Below are 23576 nucleotides of genomic sequence, written 5' to 3'. Positions count from 1 at the left end.
AAACTTTTTGAGTGAATTTAACATAATGCTTTCATTTAAATGTCACAATAAGTGAGCAAAAATATAATCTACTATTTCCCATTCCTGTTTCATAGTTTTGATGAATTCATTATTCTTAAATGTGGAAAATAGTGAAAATAAAGATGCCTCACCTTAAAGATCCAGAAAATAAAGATCCCTCATAAGTGTCTCACCTTTTTACTTGTTTTTGTTGTATTTTTATTTTATAAATTTTTTTAACCTTTTGTTTTTAATGCAGTAACAAAAAGGTACCATGGCGTTAGGTTTTATAATGGTTTTGATAATTTGCTAAATGCCATAGTGATGCCATGAATTTGGTAATTACCATTGTAGACATCACTGTAGCATGTAAATGTGAATGGCAAAGTTTAAATAAATGTAATAACATAGTTTACCTTTTACTCTTTCTTTACTCTTCCCAGGATGCTCTGATCTATTCCAGCACTACCTATCAGAATGTCAGCTGTACCTGGAAGCTGTTCCAGCATTATTCCGTTTGGAACTCTTGGAGAATATTTTCTCCCTCCTCTTCCTTTCTGACTCTGACTTCAGCCCACAATCAGATCAGATCAGCACTGCCACAGAAACCCAAGCAGACACAAACATAGAGAAAATAAAACCAAACAGTGCTATAAGTATGAGCAAGGCTGAGAGCGTCTTAAGTGCAGAAAAGGAAGGTGGAAAGTTGGAGGAATTGAGAGAAGAGATCCAAAGTAGAGATTCTGATCAGATGAACCCTGACCTGGGTCACCTGACGTCAGGGTGTCAGGGCTTTCTGGTGGATTTGAGTGTTATGGAGGGGATTCTGCGGCTGGTGAAGGAGGGCTTGGAGGGTGTGTGTGGGGTCGGGCAGGAGGATGGCAGGGCTCTTGCGGCCGATGTGGAGTTGGCAGAGAGTCTTGGATGTTCTGTTACAGTGGAAACATTCAGCGCCCGGTTACAGAGATTGTCTAAATACACGGCAGAAGCCCAGTGGAGATTGCAGATTGTTACTAGCAACCATGACAATGGGAATGGTGAGAAATGTGATGTAGTATTTTGATATTCATGTTGCAAGGGTTTAATACATATACTACCATTCAAAAGTTTGGGGTAATTTTTTTGTTTCAGCAAGGATACATTAAAATGAATCAAAAGTGACAGCAAAGATATTTATAATGTTAGAAAACGTTCTAATTATCAAAGATCCTAAAAAAGTATTTCCACAAAAATATTAAGCAGCACAATTGTCAATAATAAAAAATGTTTCTTAAGCACCCAATCAGCATATTAAAATGATTACAAGGATCATGTGACACTGAATACTGCAGTAATGGGTGCTGAAAATTCAGCTTTGCCATTGCAGGAATAAATTACATTCTAAAAGATATTAAAATAGAAAACAGTTATTTAAGTTGTAGTAATAATAATATAATATTTTACAGTATTTTTGATAAAATAAACGCAGCCTTGCTGAGCATCAAAAACAAAAAAATCTTACTAACCCCAAATTTTTTAACAGTAAAACACTGCATTAATGTATGTGTGTGTTTGTTTATAGATGGCTTATACTTCCCATCTCCACTCCCCAGTCCGGCACTTCCTCTGAAATGCCAGGGCAGTGGCAGCAGCAGTTCAGGTGTTCGGAGGAAGAGAAGAAACCATCGGCACCGCTCTGAACGTCAAGCCTCATCTGAACGACAGAACGAGGAGGTCAGCACCAGCACCTCAGGTCAGTTCACACACCTACTAAAACTTCTTCCCACATCCGGGCTAAACACTCACATTGATCATTGCTTGTGTTGCAGATGGCGGGGTGTGTGCTGGGGCTGTGTGCCACGGGAGTGAAGTATGTCCGTGTGGGGGACCCCACAGCTGGCTGATTCCTGCGATGCTCTCCCCACCTGAGTCTCTCCTCATCGCCTGCATACGCAGAGGCAACTACATAGAGGCCCAGCAGGTGAGATATGATGTCATTTTTTTTTTTACCATAAAACCCCAGAGATGATGTCATTCCAGTGATGATGAAGTCACTGTATGTTGACATTACTACCCCTTTCTATCATGATTACAGACAGCATATTAGCAGATCTAAAAGGAATCTGGGAAACATTTTTAGCATTTTCTGCACTGATTTATTCTGTGTGGGCCTCATTAGCCTTTGCTGGTTCAGATCCATCCATTTGGGCTTCTTATGGCATGTGTTTGTGTTATGTGTGTTTATTAGGTGATTGCGATGTATGGCTTGGAGAACTCTGAGTGTGCAGGTGAACTGATCTTTATGGACCGGTACCGGGAGGTCCTGACCGAGCTGGCTCAGGTGGAGCAGAAGATGGAGAGCCAGTCACTTTCTTCATCTTCCTCGTCTTCAGAGGGTCTGGGCACAGTGGGTGTTGCTCCAGCAGGCAGGACCAGAAAGCGCAGCAGCAGCAGATTAACACTTAAAAGCATTGGGAGCGCAGCAGCCGCAGGTATTGCACAAACACATTTAACTATCTAAAGAGGACATGCCATAGACTTGTAGGATTGTTTTTAGCCGAAAAAAAAAAAAAAAAAAAGAATTTGATGATGCCGAGTTCAAACATGTCAAAAAACTATATTGCATACAGTGGTTTTTTTTTTCACAAAATAAGAATGATTTAATTTTTTATTTTTTTTTCTTCAGTTAATGTTTATTTTATTTCGGGTAATAAAATGGTTTTTCGGGTAATTTTTTAATGGTTTTAATTTTAGTGTCAGTTTTTGTTAATTATAACAACCCTGAATTTGGCATAAATTATGTCTTCAGACATACATGTAAAAACCAGTTTAGAATTGAACAAATAGTTATGACCTGGCTCATAGACCTGGAACTGGCACCACAAAATTAGTAAGACAGTATTGGATTTTATTTAATAAATATGATACAGGGTGGTGTAATTACCTAAGGCTAACCCATAAAAGTATAAAGTGGGTCACATTTTTGGGAATTAATGATATATATAGACCTACTTGCTGTCTTTTTTCAGGCATGGCCTTTTATTCCATCTCTGATGTGGCCGAACGTTTACTCAGTACCTCGAGCCGGCCGATACCCTGTCTAGAGGACAATTACTGGCTCTCCCAGCGCTCTGTAGACTCCCCAGATCTCGTGCAACCCCTGCTGGAAGAGTTGAGCCCTGCAGCTATGGCGGCCTTTGACCTCTCCTGCTGTCAGTGCACACTGTGGAAAACTTCAAGGCAGCTGCTCGAGACTGCCGAAAGAAGACTTAGCAGCTTTCTGGAGACCAGAGGTGAGTTTGCATCAAGCAACTTTATTATGCCATCTTTATTACTGAGTCCTGACTTCTTTTGCCTACCGCAGGTATGCGAGTAGATCCAAAGGTTCTTCACACCAGTGGTATTAGAGGCTTCACTTCAGTACTGCAACAAATCAGCAAGGTCCTTAATAGAACCTCCACCAGCAAAGGAACAAGTAAAACTTTTTTTTTTTTTTTTTTTTTTTTTTTTTTTTTTTTTACAGTTGCATGCTCACTTATATTTTTGTTTCACTTTACATAACCTCTTTATTTTAACATCTTTCTACTCTAGACTGTAATGGAGAGGAGAATGCTGTCTACAGTCCCTTTGGCTGTAGTGCCCAGGAAGTGCTGCTGTCTTGTCATTCAACATTAACAGAGGAGAGTATCGCCTCCCGGCTAAACCTGAATCAGCGCCTAGAGGTCACACTTCAAACCCTGACCTCTGCCACCAACACATCAGGTATTAGCAAAGTGAGCTTGGCGTTGTCTTTGTGCTCATTTCAGCACCCATTTAAACTCTTTGGCACAAAACATGATGATATTAGTTGATTTTTTTTTTTTTTCCAAGAATTGTTCAAATTTGTGCTCACTGTGTTGTTAAGTACCTTATAGAATTCAAGATACACAATTATACAGTGTATAACCAGCAGTGAAATGTAAGATGTATTCTTGTCTAAAACATTGGAGATGATAAGTAAATTGTTTTTTTTTTATTCTGTGCTCTGTAGTCTACAGACATTTAAGGGGGCCACATTTTAAGTCCACTTAAATTTGGTTCAGTAGTCTTTTTATTACTCAATATATGTATATAATATATAAATATTATTCTTTTTTGTTGATTCTCATTGGCTGATTTTAATGGAAGCCCATTTACAAATTCAAAATTATGAGATAAAGTCATCACAACATAAAAAGTCATATTTTATTTTTGATGTCATAATTTCAATTCTTAAAACCATGTCATAATTATAATTCATTGAAAAATGTTTTTGCAGCTTATATTCATTAAATGGTTTGGATTGACTTCGGAGGGACTTTTTTTAAATTCTTGATGCAATAACATGCCATATTACATCAAATGCAACTCTCATTCCAAGGTTTTTCCATTTTTTGTAGCCTTTAAAATGTAATTTATGTTATTAATTTTGGCTTCTTCTATTCCCCTGTAGTAGATGGTCTGGTGGGGAGCTCTCTCCTGACGGCGCTGGCTGAACAGGCTGGTCTTAAGCAGTCTGAACTCGATTCCCACCCGGTGCGGACTGCTATGAAACAACTCCTACAGTATCTAGACCAGCTCTGCCCGTTTGAGCCTGATAGTGCCCCTGGCAGGCCAGATTACATACGCAACTTCCTTGATTATGTCAATGTGTTGGCTTCAGTACTGGTGCGCAGTCAATGGTCAGAAGGTAAGAATATAGACATGCTATTTCAATAATTCTGTTGACTGGAGTCCTTAAAGTATTAAGAGCTCGGAGTCTGATATTTGTGATCTGACCTTAGATCAGTCCACGGAAGTGAAACTCGGAAATCCTCTTTTACTGTTGCTTCAGTCGCCAACCCAGTTTCTCTCTCTCTTGCTGTTTGACAGACAGGTGTCACCTGACAGGTAAATAAGGATCTGTCTTTCTTAAAGTGCTGCATTTTACAAATGTACATATCCGTCATATATGTCTCTTCTTGCAGGGTTCTGTCTCTCCTGCAGCAGGAGCGGCTCCGTTTGAGTGTGCAACAGGTTGTAGTTCAGCGCTGCTGTGAAACTCTCCCTCTCTGGGATTCTAGGACCATGACCTTTTCTCAGGGGCAGCCGAGAATTGCAGGGTTCAACAGTGGTGCGTTCTGCCCAGCCAGCATTACCTCAATTCTCCAGCAGTACGCTCAGGAGTGCGCCCCTTCCCTTGACCTCTCTGATCCTGCCACAACCTCTGACCCCAGTTCTGAGTCTGAGGTCTCTGTGGAGGACATGTCTGCTACATCCACCAGTCTCTCCACCTCCCCACCCTCACCGTCTTCATGCCCGCCTTCTTCTTTTCTCCTCACTCCATCTGCGCTGTCTTTCCTGAAGTCCCGTTCCCCCCTCGTCGCCGCCCTGGCTTGCCTTAGTGCCAGTCGGGGTGGCGTGACCCGAGCAACCTCCTCTGGCTGGTCTGGCTATTTTCGCGGATCGGGGCGTAAAGAAGTGGTTTTGGATGGAGACCAGATCTCAAAGGAAGGGGAATCCCTGCTTAAAAACTTCCCTATCCTGAGAATGTACCTACGGACCATGGCTGAGCCAGTTCTAGGGGTCTCATTGGAAGCAGATGAGGGTCTTGGGGCAGCTCTCTGTGGGAAGCCTGTGGTGGGAATGTTGTTCTCTGGCTTGCAGAGCAATGTGGGACAAGCAATGGCTGCTGAGGCTTTCCAGCAAGCCCTAAACATGGGTGATCTGAACAGAGCCTTAGACCTCCTAGAGCTGTATGCACAACCCTGCAGTCAGGAGGGGGCACTCCGGGACAAACTACTGGCATGCACTGCCCTGCAAGGTAAGATTTACCTGGGTGACACAGTGTCTGGTACAGTTTTTTTTACCCTTGGATTTACCAGTTTTACCATCAAAAGTGACAGTGACAAAAGTTATATATCTTGGAGTAAAAAAAAAAATAGTCAAAAGTTACATATCTTGGATGCATTAAATTTTAAGGCAAAAAAGCTATTCTATTCTATTCTATTCTATTCTTTCTGTACCTCTGCAGACAGTTTAGTGACCAGTAACAGTCAGATTTCTTTATTATCTTTATTCACTTTGTTGTAAAGTTGCAATGAAATGGGAGTGATAACAGCTTTTCTTCTTTTTCTTCTTGTCTTCTATGCACTGTGGTGTACATCTGAGTGAACTGAATTATCAAAAAAGAAAACACAGGGCGGAAGCTTGACTCTGTGTCAGTTGTTCATTGGATGTTAAGATATGGGTGTGGAACTTCAAGGAGTGGGGACTAAAAGTTATTTAAAACAGGGTTATATTGGTATCACGTGCATTATTTACAGCATCTTTTGTATTTGTTGTCAATTTAATTTTGTAGCTAATACTTGTTCAGACAGAGAATTCATTTTAATCAATTGATTTCATTTATTCGGTTGAAATATTTGATAGCTTGTTGTTTAAATATAAATAAATAAAAAAAAAGTACAAAATAAATAATTTTGGGGGGGGATTGTCCCATAAATAATCTAAATTAAACAGTTCAGACAGTCCTTGACAAGACCATAAATAGAATGTTTTACAGATATATTTGTGTATGTCTCTTTGTAAAGAATCTAGCAGTGCAGAGCAGTTGTTTCGTGTAAGGGACTGGGAGCTGCGTGGACGTGTAGTTCTGCAGGGTTTGGACCGCTGGCCTTTACAACAGTGTTTAGAGCTGCTGCAATTCTGTCTCAGTGATCAGAACACACAGGATCCATTCCGAGAGCAGCTTCAGCAGAGGAAACATGAGCTGGACATGTACCAGCGGGTCAGTCTGACACAGCAATGCTCTACTTATTTACTGTATCAGTATTAGACTGGCAAAAGGAATTCTGTTTTGCTATGTACTTGTATTTTTACCCATGTATTACTGTGTTCCCATAATTTAAATAATATCTTTATGTTAAGACACTTTAATGTGCGTAAACATGCCAGTAAGTATTAAAAAAAAACAAAAAACTGCAGTACCATGTCATCTTCTGTCTGTTTTTATAAGCTCCAGACAGAGGCTGAAATTACTGTTTTGTTTTTGGATTACAATCACTGCCAGTTTTTGTGCACATATAAACTGTAATGTCCATATTGTAGAAGTTGGCTGTTGACATAATTTTTTCGTTTAGATGCTGAGTTTGCAGCCACCATTGCCATGGGAGACGTGGCAGGAGTTGAGGGAGGAGTCTACAAAAAATCCTGAATCTGTATTCAGTCTAATGCTGGAGGCCAGGGTAAGTCTATGGAAAGATTTGAAAAACAATCATTGGATAGTACAACTGACTTTTGTGTGAACCTACTGTAAATTGCAGTGGAAACATGGCTATATCTCCTATAATGATTGAATGATGTATTGATGCTGCATTACTGTGACTGAATTGTCCAGTTGGTGCTGAATTATTTTGTAGTATTGACTTGATTGTGCCAGTAATATGGGAACAATTAGCCCTTTTCACCATTCTGTGTTTCTGCAGCTGTTCACATCAGACCAAAATGCTTTCTAGAGCATGAAACAGAGAAGATTAGACATCACCAGAGTGAATTTGAAGAGCGTAAAAACAGCTCTGTGTGAAATAGAGAGGAATAACAGTTTTGGTAATCTGTAATGCCGTCCTGTCAGATTTGCTCTATATACCTTCTAACATATAAAACCGAGGAGGTTAGAAGGTAGCATTAAAGCCATTCTGTGTGAAATAGAGAGAGGTAATAGTTTTCGGTAGTCTGTTATCTTCTTCATTGGATATGTGACCCTGCTGTATATCAGCAGCTGTTCATGTGTACGAAACATCCCAGAATGAATTTGGAGAGCATTAAAGCCATTTTTAATGAAAGAGACAGAAGTAATGGATTTCTATAACCTCTAATGCTATCAGATTCTGTGACCCTGCTGTATCATGAGAGGAAATTCAGGTAACAGCCATTCTGTGTGAAATGGAGAGAGCTCATTTTTGTTATGCTGCCTTGATTTGGCAACACTGCACTGTATCTGCAGCTGTTTAGAGCAGACCAAAATGAGTATGAGTAGAGTATGAAACAAAGGAAATTAGATATCATCAGAGTGAATTTGTATAAAGTGTTTTGTATTTTTGAAAGCATTTTGTTAATTTTTATGAAAAAATGCATATATTATGAAGGATAAATTTGTGTGTTTTTAGGAGTTTGAGTTGTGTACCCAGTGGGTACAGCTGTATTCAGTCTCCGATCAGTCTCGAATGCAGCTGCAAACCGAACACCTGCTACACCTCCTAGAACAGAATCACACAGAAGATGCTTTTCAGGTGTGTATGTGTGTTTTTATGTGTTCTGTTGGCTTCCATTGTATCTATATCAAGTTGACAAACTTGGTTTGTAAATTAATTTCATGCTGTCAATGACTTGAACCCAAATCGGACCTTCCATATTATACATATGCATATGGATATCGACTAGCTTTGTGATTTTCTTTGTAAGTCTTATTACAAACTAATTGTGAATAGTCCTATAAGAAAAAAGGCTTGACTCTGTGTGTCCCTCTGTATGCAGCTCTTGGAGGCTCTCTCTGATTCTGTGGGTTTGGAGGTTAGTGAGCGAGCCCTGGATCGAAGACCTGGATTAGCTGCCTGCCACTTCCTGTCGGACTACCTCACGCTACACTTCCAGAGTCAGATGTCCCCAGCGCGAAGGCGCCACATCAGTGCCCTTCACCTTGGCTCCAAGGTAACAATGTTTGACCTAATCGAATAACACACTGATTCAGATGCAACAAAAAATGCTTGTTACAGAATAGCATGGTGTGTGTGTGTACCTGTTGCAGGTTCTACTCACTCTGCCGGAAGCATCCCGTCAGGACTATTTTTCCCTGCTGTCTGATCCACTTCTCATGCTGGAGCAGCTGCTGATGAATCTGAAGGTAGACTGGGCTACTGTTGCCATCAGTACTCTACGGAGCCTTCTGCCGACTCAGGACGCCGGCATCACCAACCAACACATTGACACCCTACTGGCAGATTACGCCCAGAAGGCTCTTGATTTTCCTTATGCACCCAGAGAGTGGTCACGTTCTGGTGAGTTGGAATGGTGGATCAGTCCTTTGTTGAAAACAAACATTCCTGTCAATGTTTGTGTTATTAGAGGTTTGAAATCATTATATTGCAATTCTTCTTTTCACTTATTTCTTTTCCTCTCTCTTTCTGTCTCAGACTCTGTCATTAGTCTGCAAGACGCATTTCTGCAGTGTCCAGCCCAGGAGAGCGGCCCCTCTTCTCCAAGCCACACCCCTCCTCCATCAGCAGGTATAAGCCACACCTCTTTAACTGACCATGCTTTTTTTTTCTTAGCCACACTCTATTTAGCATGCAACCCGGAAGGTATAAAAGACCTTATAGTTTATAAATCATGTTTGCACGCACTATTTTTCAGGCAGCACACCCATGCATACACCCTCCAGTGAGAGACGCCCCAGTGGGAAGAGGATCCGGCAGCTGGGCACACCTTTCACCCCTCCGGAAAAAACACCTGACCGCAAGGACTGGATCCCAGACCACAAAAAGCACATCTGTATGGTCTGCCAGAGGGAGAGATTCACCATGGTGAGAGAGGCAGAGTGTATAAGTGAAATGGGCTGTGAATAAGCTTATGTGATGTGCTCCTGCTATGATTTCCTGCTCTCTATTAGGCCTCTCTTTAAGAATTTTAGTCTTAACATAAATCTTCTCTTGTGTCAGTTTAACAGACGGCACCACTGCAGACGCTGTGGCAGGCTGGTGTGTCATTCCTGCTCCAGCAGGAAGATGGTTGTAGAGGGCTCTGAAGAGCCTGTCAGAGTTTGTGACCAGTGCTTCAACTTCTTCCACATGGAGTAAGACACATGCACAAACACCTTTTTAAAAAACACACTTCATAAGTGCATAAGTGGTCATAGGGATTTTGTCCTTAATAGAACAAGTGAGGCAAGGCAAACGCACACCTTATGAGGTGCAAGTTGAAGTAAAAAATATATGAGTCAGTTAAGAGGAGAACAACTGCACACTCACTTAAGCATATTTATTAACCAACGTTTCGGCTAGTAGCCTTTTTCAAGGTAGTTACCCAGATGATGGGTATTGATAATGATTCCCTGGTGAATGACTCTCATGAGCTGATTTGTTTTAGTGAATAAAACACATACAGCTTAAAATTTACTTGTGTTATGAGACTTAAATCAGTTTAGTTACTGTACCAGCTGTTTGATTTTAAAGTACTGAACAGCAGCTAATTTTGTTGGCGTACAAATGGAACACTGTTCCACATTTTGTTTTAATTTGATATTGCTACATAATAGTTGATTAAGGGAAATCATTGGATTGTATTTGTGCCACATTTGAACAAACTGAAGAGCCATTGTAAAGTCTGTGTAAACAGGAATTGTTTTATAATGTTTATTATTGTCTAAATCACCTGATTATTTGAGAAAATGGAATTGAAATTTTCTTTTTTTTTTTTTTTCGGGGTCAGCAAGATTTAAAAAATGAATAGTTTTATTTAACAAGGATGCATTAAATTTATGCATTAAGCTGTACATCAAAAACTTTTGAAAAAAGAATGTTTCCACAAAAATATTAAACTGTAGTTTTTAAAAATTGACAATAAGAAGAAATGTTTTCTGAGCAGCAGAACAGCATATTAGAATAATTTCTGAAGGATCATGTGACACGTAATGACTGCTGAAAATTCAGCTTTGCCACCACAAGAATACATTTCATTTGAAAATATATTAAAATAGAAAATAGTTATTTTAAATTAAATATTTACAAATATTATTACTATTATTTTCTCTGTATTTATGATCAAATTAATGCAGTCTTGGTGAACATAAGAGACTTACTGGCCCCAAACTTTTTAACATTTATTTTAGTGAACATTACTATTTCTGTGTATTTCTTTTAGTGAAAAGTACTAAAAGAATCATTAAGAGAAATCAGAATAGGATCTAGTTGTAGCACAGCTGAAAATTTGATGCTTCTCGCCCTAATCTAGGATTCTTATGTACCTTGATTTCTCATGTTGTGTTTATTGCAGCTCAGATGAGGAGCTTGATCAGGGGGAAGGTAAGCTGGTCTCTGTTTGGTTCATGTCTCACACAAAAGCTATTTTTCATTCTCATCTCATGAGGTTTACAAATCTTTTTTTTGGTTATATGGCAAAATATTGGTGCCTTTACTCAGATGATGATTACAAGATTGTAAACTAAAGTTCTCTCAGTAGCTGGCAGCCCTGCATCTGTTGATGGAGTCCTAAATGGGGTTCTCAGTTTGCCTGAGGTTCCACGAAAGCAGTACCGCCTGAGTCCAAACCCAGCAGAGAACCAGCAGCTGAAGAGCGAGTTCTACTATGAGCAGGTGTGATTCTCTACTCACAATGGAGCTGAAGGATTGCTTGTTTGACAGTGATTGGTTTAAATGTGATCTCTTTTATATTGTCTCATTTATATTTCCTGAAGTTTTTCTCTCTTTATGTTAAAGGCACCCAGTGCATCCCTGTGTGTCGCTATACTGACACAACACAGTGATCACGCAGCCTGTGGGCAGCAGCTGATTGGCCACTGCCGCTTACTCTCCCGCAAACTGACCAATCCTGAGGTGGATGCGCGTCTGCTGACAGATGTGATGCGTCAGCTGCTGTTCAGTGCCAAACTCATGTTCGTAAATGCAGGATGCTCCCATGAGCCTGCACTCTGTGACAGGTGAGAAACACACACGTTTACATGTGTATTCTGAATGTAGTATCTTTTTTCTGTATTTTAATTTTAAAAGCATAAACTGTGAGGGAGATGAGAATTAAATTGATTCTGTAAAGTCTCTTATGCTTACCCACGCTGCATTTATTTGGTCAAAAACATAGGAAAAACAGTAATATTGTTGAAATATTTTTACAATTTAAATGAACTGTTTTCTGTTTTAATATATTTTAAAATGTAATTTATTCCCATGATAGTAAAGCAGAATTTTCAGCAGCCAATGCTCCAGTCTTCAGTGTCACGTGATCCTTTAGAAATCATTTTAATATACTGATTTGGCACTTGAGATATTTCTTATTATTATTATTATTATTATTATTATCAGTGTAAAAAATGGTTGTGTGGCTTGCTTAATATTTTTGTGCAAACCACATTACTTTTTTCAGGATACTTTGTCATTAATGAATAGAATATTTAAATGAACATCATATTTGAAATCACAGAGATTGTTTGTAACAAATACATTGTTTGTCTTCGATCAGTTTAATGTGTCATTACTGAATAACCGCGTAAATTTATTTTTACAAAATCTTACTGACAACAAACTTTTGAAATCTAATGTATCTTTCTTTCACTTGTTTTTAACTCATTCTTTTCTCTTCGTCCACAGCTACATCAGTAAGGTGGATGTGTTGAAGATCCTTGTCAGTGCAAACTACAAATACATTCCATCTCTTGACGATATTCAGGAAATGACTGCAGTGACACGTCTGCGCAACCAGCTGCTGGAGGCCGAACACTACCAGCTAGCTGTGGAGGTGAGATTTAAAGTAAAGATTCAACCCAAGATGACTGTCATGACGTCATTCACTCACATTCATGATTTTCTTGCTTCTGTTGAGCACAAAAGGAGATTTCATGCAGAAAGTTCATGCTGCTCTTTTTTTATACAATAAAATTGAATGTGGCTTCTAAATCTAGTGACCTGTCGTAATTTTGAGTTCAGCTATTTTTTTGCAATTAGTTTTTGTTTATAATGCTCAGGTGTCGACCAAGAGTGGACTAGACCCGAACGGAGTTTGGCAGGCGTGGGGTATGGCGTCTTTGAAGGCTGGAAATCTGAGTGGGGCCAGGGAGAAGTTTGGCCGCTGTCTGAAAGCACCAGTAGATCGGAACCAGCTGAACCATGGAGTGAGACTTCTGCAGGAGATCGTTCAGCACCTGGAGTCCACAGTCAAACCCACTCTGAACACGGTAATGCTACACTCAGACCTAGAAGACACAGACTTGATTTCATAAGGTCCTTGACTTTCCTTACGCAGTGTTTCTTAACTTATTGTCTTTTTTTTTTTTTTTAAATCTAGATGGTGGATGAGGACATCCTGGCCTCTTTGCGTGAGCTGGAGGAGGCTCTCTCTGATTCTGCTCCTCTAGATGGAGCAGAAGGCAGAGTTCAGCAGTGCAGCTATTATCCGGAGTGTCTGTTTTACCTGTTCACTTACGGCACACACCTAAGCCTCATCAGCTTTTACCTGCGCCATGACTGCCTGAAAGACGCACTCACTCACATACAGAACAAGGTTCTGCAAAGTTACAGAGCACTTTACACCTCATGGTTTTATTATTTGGACTACACTACAGTTTGAAAGAAAGGAATTTATACTTTTTTTTTCTACTATCAAAAGTGATAGTAACAACATTTTATAAGTGCCTGTTTCAAATAAATACTGTTGTTTAAACTTTCTATTCATCAGTAAATACTGAACAAATCTATTATGGTTTCCACATAATATTAAGGAGCACGACTGTTTTTAGCATTGCTAATACATCAGCATATAAGAATCAATTCTGAAGTATCTTTGGCACTAAAAACTGGATTAATTACTGTCTTTGCCATCACTGGAATAAATTGCATTTTAAAATATATTAAAATAGAAAATAATTATTTGAAATTTGTAATTATTAATAATATTTCACAATATTGCTGATATTACCTTTTCCAATCCCAAGTTTATGAACAGCTTTGTATATGTAATCGGATTTTATTTTTTTTAGAAATATGTTTTATATAACAAACAAGGAACATATATTTATAAAGTTTCTGTCTCTCTCTCTCTTTTTTTTTTAAAAATCTCTGTCTGTTTCTAGGAGTGTTCAGAGGATGTGTTTCTGGAGGGCATCTTTCAGCCCTGTCTTGAACGTGGACGGCTGGGGGCTCTGCAGGGTCTGTTAGAAACTCTGGACCCCACACTAGAGACCTGGGGCCGTTACCTTCTTTCAGCATGTCAGTTTCTCCAGCGCAGGGGACACTACCACTCTCTGTACCAACTCCAGCAGTTCATGATGGTGCTTAAAATACACATGCACACATTTTTCCCTTTTCTATAGCATGCTGCTATAATATTCTGCCCTCTCTTTGCAGGATCACATTCGTGCCGCTATGACCTGTATCCGCTTCTTTTCTCATGGTGCTCAGTCATATCTGCAGCTAGGAGAACAACAGCGCTGGCTGATTCGAGCCAAAGAGCACCTGAGAACTTACCTGCAGGAACAACAGAGTCGCAGGAAATCACACAGCTCCTCTTTCAGAAAGAAAATGAGCTCCACTGATGTCTCCAGGTATTAAAGTGTTTAAATTTCTTAGTCAAATTGATTTTAGAATTCTATTTATTTGGGAGAAATGAAACAGCCAGATGCAAACTGCAAGCCAACTTGTAGTTCATATAATTTACTTCTATTTAATTATATACACTGAATTAAAATGATATAGTCAGTACTGATAAAGAGTTTTCATTATGTTCCTCAGTATTTTGGCTTTGGGCTATTTTAATGTGGTTATGGAACATAATTGTTGCAGACACATACACACAATTGAGCTGCAGCTTGAGGTGACACGCTTCTTACACCGCTGTGAAAGCTCACCATCCAGGACAGCTGTAGGCCCCGTACTGACAGGGAACAGTGCCCCACCCACTCTGTTTGGAAACAGCACCATGAAGGTGGATGTGGCCTGCAAGGTGAGCTAGGAAAGCATGCTCTTCAGTATAAACACAATCTAGTCCTTTTGCAGCATCCCCTTCCATATCTCTGTTTCTAAAGGTGTGGATGGATTTAATATTACCAGATTTCACCTGTGAAAATTCACAGAAAAACAGTAATCGCAACCACACTGTAGGTTGCATTCAAGACAGTTCTTGACGTCTTGCATTTATAGGATAGAATATATTATAGTGAGGGGAGAGTGGAAATGCTGCATATCTATTAAAAAAATGTAAGAAATATTTTGATGAACTATTTAAAATGGATGACTAAAATACATTTCTGCTCTTTTCTGGTTTGTGTTGTGTGTATATTATGTTTGTAAGTGTTTAACTGTAAGTATTTCCCTGAATGCATTTCACACTGATTGCGTGAGCTGATTGTTTTGAATTCCGCGAGACTAAGTGTGTATGAGTAATGCATACTGTGGGAAAAGAGATACTGTTTGGATATGATTTACAGCATTAACCTTACAGAATACTGAAATAGAAGCAGTGTTGAAAATGTGTGCTAATATATAAATTAATATCTATTAATTTATTTGAAAGTGGCCCAGATCAGATGCTTTTGCTGTTTACATGCATGCAACAAGATCTGGTCTGTGCCAGATATGTACACTACCATTCAGGTTTGGGGTTGATTTAAGGGGTCTTCTTTGAAAGAAGTTTACTGGATTGAAAATACAGAAAATAACAGTATTGTGAAATAATAATAATAATAATATTACAATGTAAAATAACTTTGATTTGAATATATTTAAAAAATGTAATTTATTCCTGTGATGGCCAAATTTTCAGCAGCCTTTACTTCAGTGTCACGTGATATTTAAGAAATCGTTGCAATATGCTAATTTGGTGCTCAAGAAACATTTAATATGATGATCAAAAAAGTTGCTTAGTATTTTTGCAAAATCTTTTGTAACATAGTATAAATGTCTTCACTGTCACTTTTGATCAATTTAAAGCATGAATTCTATTTAAATAAAAAATAAAAATCTTACTGAGCCCAAATTTTTAAATGGCAGTGTATATAAAAAAAAAAGTCAAAACTGGCTGACAGTGCATTGTGGCATAAATCTAACGGAGACTAAAGATGAAATATAAATGAAACCAATATAAATACATCTCACAAACACTCTAACCACTCTCTGCAAACTGCACAGGTGATGCTGGGAGGCAAGAACATTGAAGAAGGTTTTGGCATTGCATATAGAGTAATACAGGTAAGCAGTTATGACACAGTCGTTACGCACTGAATCTTTGTCTCGTTCACATTTGACTCTGATTCTCTTTTTCCTTAATGTGATGCAGGACTTCCAGCTCGAGGCACTGGCAGTGTACATACGGGTCGGACAGCGCCTTGTCCGGCAGCGTCAGTACTCGTCTGTGCGGCAGCTTCTGAAATGTGTAGGGGAGTCTGGGACAGCCTCTAAACATGACTGTGATGCTATTGTGCTCAGCTGTGTCTCAGTGGCTGATAAGAGTCCAGGCGATGTGAGTTCCAAAACTAATGATCTCTTTCTGGATTTGCATTACTGCATACACACACAAACACAGATCTCTGTGTGGAGCACTGGCTGTTCTCAGACACCTTGTGCAAAACAAAAATCTAACTGGATTATTACAATTAATGGCAAAATGAATATTTGGAAATGTAAACTGATATTTCCTACTGACACACTATAGCAAAAGATAGAAATAACTGACTTGAAACCATTTTTAGCTGGTGAAAATACTAGTGTTTTAATAATTTTGGCCACCACTATATATTTATATTACATAATTATATAATGTGTATATGCCTGAAAATTGTTTTTCTTTTGGTTAGGCTAAAGAACTGGAGGGCCTGATTCTGGAATCTAAGAGTCCAGAAAACAAGGTGTGGTTTCTCTCTTTCGCAGTCAGTTTCTTTTTTTTTTTCTCACACACTTCTCATGCCCTTATTCACACTCGTTTCTTTCTCTCTCTGTAGATAAAAGCATATCTTCAGTGCAGTAAGCTGCGGGCAGCGTATCTCCAGGCTGTGAAGCTTGAGCTTGTGAAGGCGGCTCCATTTGTACAGGATGTGATGCGGGCTGCTGAGAGCTCCGGTGACTCTGTCATGCACGACATCTGCCGCCAGTGGCTCTCGGAGCATCAGGAACGATCGTCACGGCAATGACAAGGCAATAACTCTTAACCACTACCAATCCATGTTGTGAACTCTAATTCCTGTTGGTCACTGAAGTATTCTGCTCTGCTTTGATTGGCTGGAGTGAAATAATATGCCAGGAAATGAATCACCATGGTGCCACTTTTGTTACATCATGTCTATTCACAATCTAGCTCAAGTTGGGACCAGTCCAACTACTAAACCTCATCCACTGAGAATCTGATGAAATGATAAAAAGGCCTCTCGATCTACCGGTCCCCATCAGAAAGAAAACTGCTTAACTTTACAAAACATTTTACAATTATGGCAACATTTACATCTGCGTTCTTTAGTATTTGACTGAGCTTATTCTCTTACCTCTGGAAAAGGGATTTTTCTTCTCATCTATGTCAAAAAGACTAATCACTGTGATTAATCTCCTCCTGATGGAACAAGGTCATATGGTAGTGAAGTTATCTGGAGTCTGCCATTTAAATTTAATTATTTTCTGAGTTCATGGCAAGTTTACAATGGTGTCACTATAAATTTAGTGTCACTTCAGTTCTTTAAAAAAAAAAAAATAGGCAGTTTATTTTGGTCCTCAGTGAGAGATTGCAATCAGAAATGGTTGAACTACAAAATGTATTGTTAAAAGGGAAGGTGTACAGGCAGTATGATGAGGGAGCGCTGAGAACAAATATACGCAGTGTCTTAGATACTGCAAAACTCTAAACTAAGTTACAATTGGAAAGTAAGGGATTCTGGGTATAACGTTGCAATTTTCTAAATATACTGTATCAGTGAAATGTTGCTTACGTGTTTGTCTATAACACAATTACCTTACAATTAACGCCCTGAAATTATGTGCACGTGTGTATATAATTTACAGTATGCTAATCAGATTAAACTGTCTCTGACCCTCCTGTAATGTTTCATATTGTGAACTTTGTGAATAAATTTTGTGTAAAGTTAATCAGTTTAAAAAGGGAGGTGGATTTCTGCTTTATTAGAGAGATGTTAAAAGGGATATTTCACCTAAAAATTAAAATTGTCATGTCATTTGCTTATCTTCATATTATTCAAAACCTCTGACTTTAATGTTATTTTATGTTCCACAGACGAAAGTAAGTCATACAGGTATGTAAATGATGACAATTCAAATGTTTAGGTGGACAATTCCTTTAGGAACTACGTCTGTTTACAAGGCCTATGCATGTACTAAAACCAATAAGACTGTTACAGCAATGTTGCCAAAGAAATGGATCTACTTGTCTGAATCCAATTAGTCACAAACAAATGCCTCCTAAAGGGTGATAAAGTTATTACATTATAATGAAAAGTTATTAAAATATAATTATGTACAAAAAAAATCTATACAAAACAATACTTCAGTCTAATAATGAATTATCTTTTTTTTTTTTGAGTAAATTAAAATAATTTTTAATAATGAACTCGATCTATCAGTTGTCTGTTAATATTATTTGCAACATGTCCTTGTGTATTTGTATATTTTAGCAAATAAAGGAAAATACAAACATTATACTTTTTTTACTGTATATATTTAAATATTCATCTCTGGTCATGAATGTACCACAGTAGTTAAAAGCACATCTGTATAAAAGACTTCAAATATGCAGAATCATGTGACAATACTGAGATGGGAGTTAAAGCTGCTTTCAAAATACAAACAGAATAAAACTGAATTTAAAATTCTTTACAGATTTGTTCTCGAGTCAAAGAAACTCATACTTGCTTGTCACAAGGGCATGATAGAAGAAAACTGGCAGAAAGAACCGAGGTGGGTTGTGCTAGCATGGATTTGAGAAAATGTACACAAATGTATTAAACGGAACCAAACAAGACAAAAGAAGTCTAATTACTGAAGGGTGAAAAAAAACAGAAGAGAAATAAAGCAGGTCAAATGAATGTTTCAGTCCCACTCGATCCCTAGTAATTCACAGCTTACATCCCACAGTTTCCGTGCCGTTTCCTCATTCCGTCCCTGAGGGGCCACAAAAGCAGGGGCACAATCACTGTGTGGGAGAGACAGAGAGAGGTTTAATAACATGCCAGTACCTAAGAAGCTATGGATGATTTTTAACATACAAAGCTATTATATGATTTTAAGAAGACTTGGGTTATAGTGAATGTATTGAAATGTTCACCCCAAAATTTAAATTCTGTATTCTGTGCTGATGACACTCCACTCTACCTCTCATTCCATCCTGATGATTCGACGATAGCTGCTCGCATCTCAGCATGTCTAACAGACATTTCTTGCTGGATGAAGGACCATCACCTTCAACTCAACCTAGCTAAGATAGAACTGCTTGTAGTTTCAGCAAACCCATCACTTCATCACAATCTCACCTTCCAGTTAGGCTCATCTACCATAACGCCTTCAAAAACAGCCAGAAACCTTGGGAGTTGTGATTGATGATATGCTAAATTTCTCAGACCACATTGCTAAAACTGCCCGGTCCTGCAGATTTGCTTTGTACAATATTAGGAAGATCAGGCCCTTTCTTACGGAACATGCAACACAACTCCTTGTTCAAGCTCTTGTTCTGTTTAGACTTGACTATTGCAATGCTCTCTTAGCAGGTCTTCCAGCCAATTCCATCAAACCTTTACAATTAGTCCAAAATGCTGCTGCAAGATTCATTTTTAATGAGCCGAAAAGAACGCAGGTCACACCTCTGTTCATCAATTTGCACTGGCTACCAATAGCTGCTCGCGTTAAATTCAAGGCATTAATGTTTGCCTACAGAACCACCACTGGCTCTGCACCCCTTTACCTAAATTCAGTTCTTCAGACCTGCCCTCTAGAAGCTTGCGTTCTGCAAGTGAACGACACATTATTGTGCCATCCCAAAGAGCCACAAAATCACTTTCACAGACTTTTACATTAACTGTTCCCACCTGGTGGAATGACCTGCCCAACTCTATCAGAGCAGCTGAATCCTTAGCCATATTCAAGAAACTGCTAAAAACACATCTCTTCCATCTTTATTTGACCATCTAACTCTAGCACTCTCTATTCTTTTTTCAATTTCAGCAGGCAACTATTTTTACATTATGCGTAATTGTGGCTGGAATAATAGTGTATATAAAATTATATTTGATTAAACATAACGTTAAATTGTCAATTTGTTCAATAGACCAGTTTTAAAAAAATCTTTCTAAAAATCATTTTCAATGAGGAGTAATCTAATAGCCTGTTTTATTATCCTCACAGCGCATCATAATTTCAAGTAATTTAATAATAAAAGTCATCTAATTATAATAATAATAATAATAATAATAGGCCTAATAATAAGAAGAATGTAACAGGCTTGCATTAAATGGAAATGCTAAACCCTCTTAATATTGCCAATTCTTGATGCTTATCTTGGAAATAGTTTTTATTGAATTGAAAAAAGAAAAAAAACCCAACTTTCTCTCTTTTCTATATTCGTTATATAGCACCCCCAACAAAAAAAATCCTGGAGCCACCACTGAAGGTGAGAAATTAATGACAGAATTTTCATTTTTGGGTGAACTATCCCTTTAAACTATAACCCATTCTAAAGTTTGCTGTACCTGAAATGTTTGCCTGAGATTGACTGGAGCTCCTCAGCGATGGCGCAGTAGACGGACGTCTGAGCTCCTTCCTTCGGGGTCTTCAGGAACACGGAGAAGACAGCAAACAGCAGCGACATCGCAGTAGAATGACGCAGCAGCTCTGACCTCACCGTTCCCGGGTGCACAGAGTTCACTGTCACGTTAGACCCTAATGAAATACAAGTCAAATTGACATCTTCTGCAAGGCGGGATTCCACTTTTCTTTTTAGATTCTTGTTTGATGTGCAGCAGTACTCACCATGGAGCCTGCGCGCTAGTTCACGTGTGAAAAGCACGTTAGCCAGCTTGCTCTGGCAGTAAGCAAGGCCACTGTTGTAGCTGCCCTGACTGTGCAGGTCATGGAATCGAATCCAGCCGAAGTTATGTGCCAGTGAAGAAACGACCACGATTCGTGAAGGAGCGCTACGCTTTAGCAGGCCAATGAGGAGGTATGTGAGCAGGAAGTGGCCTGAATAAAAATGAGGTGCAGAAGTGAGTTGCCAAAACTTATTTTTGTATATTTATGCACTAAATTAGTATTTATTCATATTTTGAACTAAACTTTATTTGTACATTTTTAGTTTCTAGTTTTATTTTACTGCTGTCAAATGATTAATCGCATCCAAAATAAGTTTTTGTTTACATAATGAGTATGTATTGTGTATATTTATTTGTATATATAAATGCACACACATACAGGATTTTTAAAAAAATATTTACACGTATATATTTATATTAATAATTTATATCATATATAAATATATTTAATATATAAACATAGCATATTTTTTCTTAAATATATGCATGTGTATATTTATATATTTATAATAAATATACACAGTACAGACATATTGTGTAAACAAAAACTTTTTAATTTTGGATGCGATTAATAGTTTTCACAGCACTATTTTATTTGATAAAATATTTCTAATAAGCTTTAATTTTGGTTTCAGTAATTAATCTTAAACTTGTTTTATTTCAGTTAGTTGCCAAGGCAAGTTTTTCATCTAATATTTAATTTTATTTCAGCTCCATTTCATATAACAAAAACATTTTTACATTTTTAATTGTTTTAGTTCACATTAACAACACTGGAAATTTTTAAACTTCTAAACTTATTATTTATCCTGACATATTATTAATGCCATGCATAAAACCAAGTGTACTCAGACTAGTGTAATATAATCTTTATTTTAATAAACAAAAACAATTTCATAATCATTTTAGTTTGAACAGTAACAACACTGCATAACAGAAAATGTAAACACAGTTTTTATCATATCTCCTGATTTTCTTAATGCCATACATAAAATGTGCCAATTAACTGACAGATTTGACCATAAGTGCCCTGAAATCACAGGTGTGCGGCATTTGCTTTTTTGTTTTTGACAGTAAGAAAAAATTCATGTTGCAGTTTGCTGACGTATTAATATAAATATAAGTATTAGTTGCACTTACCCAAATGATTGACCCCAATATGCATCTCAAAGCCATCGACTGTCTTCATATAAGGACACATCATGATACCAGCATTATTGACGAGTATGTGCAGGTGATCAACCTCTGAATGAAGAAACAAAAGTCATTAGGTGTAAACTCAAATATCTAAGACTTGTTGTATCTTGGTTGTTGCTTGCATTGCATTGGATATCATAAGACAATACCTCGCAGGAATCTCTGAGCGAAGGCTCGGATGGAGCAGGTGTCGGCCAGGTCCAGTTCCCTCACCTCCACTTTAGCTCCACCCACTCGTATACTGATCTCTGTCGCCACCTCTTCCCCCTTCTCCACATCACGACACGCCAGAATCACACGTGCGCCTGTCAGCAAACATAACTGAAGTGTTAATGTGTATTTAAACTGAATTATTAAAATGGTTTAATTAGGCATTTCTAAAGATGTAAGGTATGTAATAAAGACTTTGAAGAGCCAGACAGACCCCGAGAGGCTAAATCCAAAGCGGTTTCCTTCCCGATTCCTGAGTTTGCTCCTGTGATCAAGGCAACTTTTCCATCTAACCGTGCTGTGGATCCACACGCTCCTCCTGCTGCATATTTTCTAGACAAACATTGAAATATATCATAAAGAGCGTCACAGAAAGACTGAAAACAGGTGAAAATAATACATTTATTCATGGCTGTCTGATTGTTCAGGGCTCAAATATCTAAAGCCTAACCAACAGCTCATCCAAGAATCTGTTCTGTTATTCCATGTTCTCTACAGTTCTCTCTCTTTCTATGTGTATTGAGAACTGTACTATAAATAACTGTACTATGTGTGTTTGTGTATATATATATACAGTTATATAATAGTAGTATAATTACAGAAAAAAAGTTTTTTTTGTATTCAGTTTATTTTATTGTATTTTTTTTTTTTTTTTCAGAACAGGCAGTCCTAAACAATGATTATATGTATTCAGCCAACACTTCTAGCTGTCAAGGGATCCATCCCACGCAGAAAGCTTTCACCAAACCACTGGAGCCAATGACGCAGCACCTAAACGCAGAGGGGCGGGGCGACTCCGCCCAGGCTGCCATTCTATTGGTCGGTTTCTAGAGCAGCTCATGTCAAGTGGAGGCGGGTCCTTCATCAAGATAGTGGCGAGAGCATTTTACACTCGATAAATAAAATCGTATTAATTGTATAATGTGCTACCTGTTATTTAAAGGTCGTGTTCGGTTCGATTAACAGTTGTGACTATTTAACTGGATTTTAATGTAATTCATACTGCTCTGGGCTGTACGCTTCAGTGGCTGCAATTGCTTTTTTTACATACATAGACTGGGATTTCTGTCTTAGTCCCTCACATCATGTTTTCATCCAATCTGCACATTATGCTCTTGTGAATGTATGAATCTCGCCTGACTGAATGCATGCATGCAGTCTTTTTTAAATGAATGAGGCTGAATAGCATAAATCTTTCTCAACAAAAAAGACAGAATTGCTTACCTGATTTGAGGAGAAAACAACCTTAAAATCAGCGCGACCACCCCTAAACTAGCAGCAATAACCACGAGCATAAGCATCATGAAACTGCCTGCTTTACTCCTGTCTGTCTCTGTCGGTGTGAAATGTGTTCAGCCTCCCACTCGCATCCACAGCTGTGATCCCAGGGAATGAT

At 38.4% G+C, this 23576-nt stretch overlaps 2 protein-coding genes across 4 annotated transcripts in view; one reads left to right on the top strand and one right to left on the bottom strand.

Moving 5' to 3' along the window:
- LOC306884513 (zinc finger FYVE domain-containing protein 26-like) overlaps nucleotides 1–18368 on the top strand; it is a 25116-nt gene extending 6748 nt beyond the window's left edge. The window contains exons 11-41 of one of the 3 annotated variants that reach the window (XM_079440438.1): nucleotides 444–1037; nucleotides 1562–1732; nucleotides 1809–1960; nucleotides 2228–2471; nucleotides 3009–3272; nucleotides 3344–3454; nucleotides 3571–3741; nucleotides 4451–4687; nucleotides 4782–4887; nucleotides 4965–5800; nucleotides 6570–6766; nucleotides 7119–7223; nucleotides 8145–8267; nucleotides 8512–8685; nucleotides 8783–9032; nucleotides 9168–9260; nucleotides 9388–9557; nucleotides 9693–9826; nucleotides 11026–11054; nucleotides 11212–11345; nucleotides 11469–11689; nucleotides 12354–12501; nucleotides 12728–12937; nucleotides 13048–13263; nucleotides 13832–14029; nucleotides 14106–14302; nucleotides 14541–14700; nucleotides 15885–15944; nucleotides 16033–16215; nucleotides 16550–16600; nucleotides 16694–18368. In XM_079440438.1, coding sequence (XP_079296564.1) covers nucleotides 444–1037; nucleotides 1562–1732; nucleotides 1809–1960; nucleotides 2228–2471; nucleotides 3009–3272; nucleotides 3344–3454; nucleotides 3571–3741; nucleotides 4451–4687; nucleotides 4782–4887; nucleotides 4965–5800; nucleotides 6570–6766; nucleotides 7119–7223; nucleotides 8145–8267; nucleotides 8512–8685; nucleotides 8783–9032; nucleotides 9168–9260; nucleotides 9388–9557; nucleotides 9693–9826; nucleotides 11026–11054; nucleotides 11212–11345; nucleotides 11469–11689; nucleotides 12354–12501; nucleotides 12728–12937; nucleotides 13048–13263; nucleotides 13832–14029; nucleotides 14106–14302; nucleotides 14541–14700; nucleotides 15885–15944; nucleotides 16033–16215; nucleotides 16550–16600; nucleotides 16694–16882 — 6128 coding nt within the window. In that variant the 3' untranslated portion in view covers nucleotides 16883–18368. Of the gene's footprint in view, nucleotides 1–443; nucleotides 1038–1561; nucleotides 1733–1808; nucleotides 1961–2227; nucleotides 2472–3008; nucleotides 3273–3343; nucleotides 3455–3570; nucleotides 3742–4450; nucleotides 4688–4781; nucleotides 4888–4964; nucleotides 5801–6569; nucleotides 6767–7118; nucleotides 7224–8144; nucleotides 8268–8511; nucleotides 8686–8782; nucleotides 9033–9167; nucleotides 9261–9387; nucleotides 9558–9692; nucleotides 9827–11025; nucleotides 11055–11208; nucleotides 11346–11468; nucleotides 11690–12353; nucleotides 12502–12727; nucleotides 12938–13047; nucleotides 13264–13831; nucleotides 14030–14105; nucleotides 14303–14540; nucleotides 14701–15884; nucleotides 15945–16032; nucleotides 16216–16549; nucleotides 16601–16693 lie in introns of all 3 variants that reach the window. The other 2 variants (XM_079440437.1, XM_079440439.1) reach the window with 2 other exon arrangements.
- On the bottom strand, nucleotides 18274–23576 carry LOC306884527 (retinol dehydrogenase 11-like). Its single transcript, XM_079440459.1, has 7 exons — nucleotides 23405–23576; nucleotides 22395–22513; nucleotides 22120–22275; nucleotides 21914–22018; nucleotides 20715–20924; nucleotides 20435–20624; nucleotides 18274–18885 (listed from the first exon to the last, which is right to left on the bottom strand). Exons 1-7 carry the CDS (start codon nucleotides 23482–23484, stop codon nucleotides 18783–18785), a joined length of 963 nt encoding a protein of 320 aa, XP_079296585.1. The 5' UTR covers nucleotides 23485–23576; the 3' UTR covers nucleotides 18274–18782.

The sequence above is a fragment of the Barbus barbus genome, assembly GCF_936440315.1.
Source record: "Barbus barbus genome assembly, chromosome: 18".
Lineage (NCBI taxonomy): Eukaryota > Metazoa > Chordata > Actinopteri > Cypriniformes > Cyprinidae > Barbus > Barbus barbus.
This window is presented reverse-complemented; position numbering and strand designations above follow the sequence as displayed.

Bases quoted from the DNA above. Each gene is read 5' to 3' on its own strand.
- LOC306884527 (XM_079440459.1), bottom strand. From the start codon at position 23,484: ATGATGCTTATGCTCGTGGTTATTGCTGCTAGTTTAGGGGTGGTCGCG. The intron at 22,276-22,394 runs GTCTGTCTGGCT...GTTTGCTGACAG, and splicing joins TTTGGATTTAGCCTCTCGGG to GCGCACGTGTGATTCTGGCG. The intron at 20,625-20,714 runs GTGAGTACTGCT...GTATTTCATTAG, and splicing joins ACTAGCGCGCAGGCTCCATG to GGTCTAACGTGACAGTGAAC.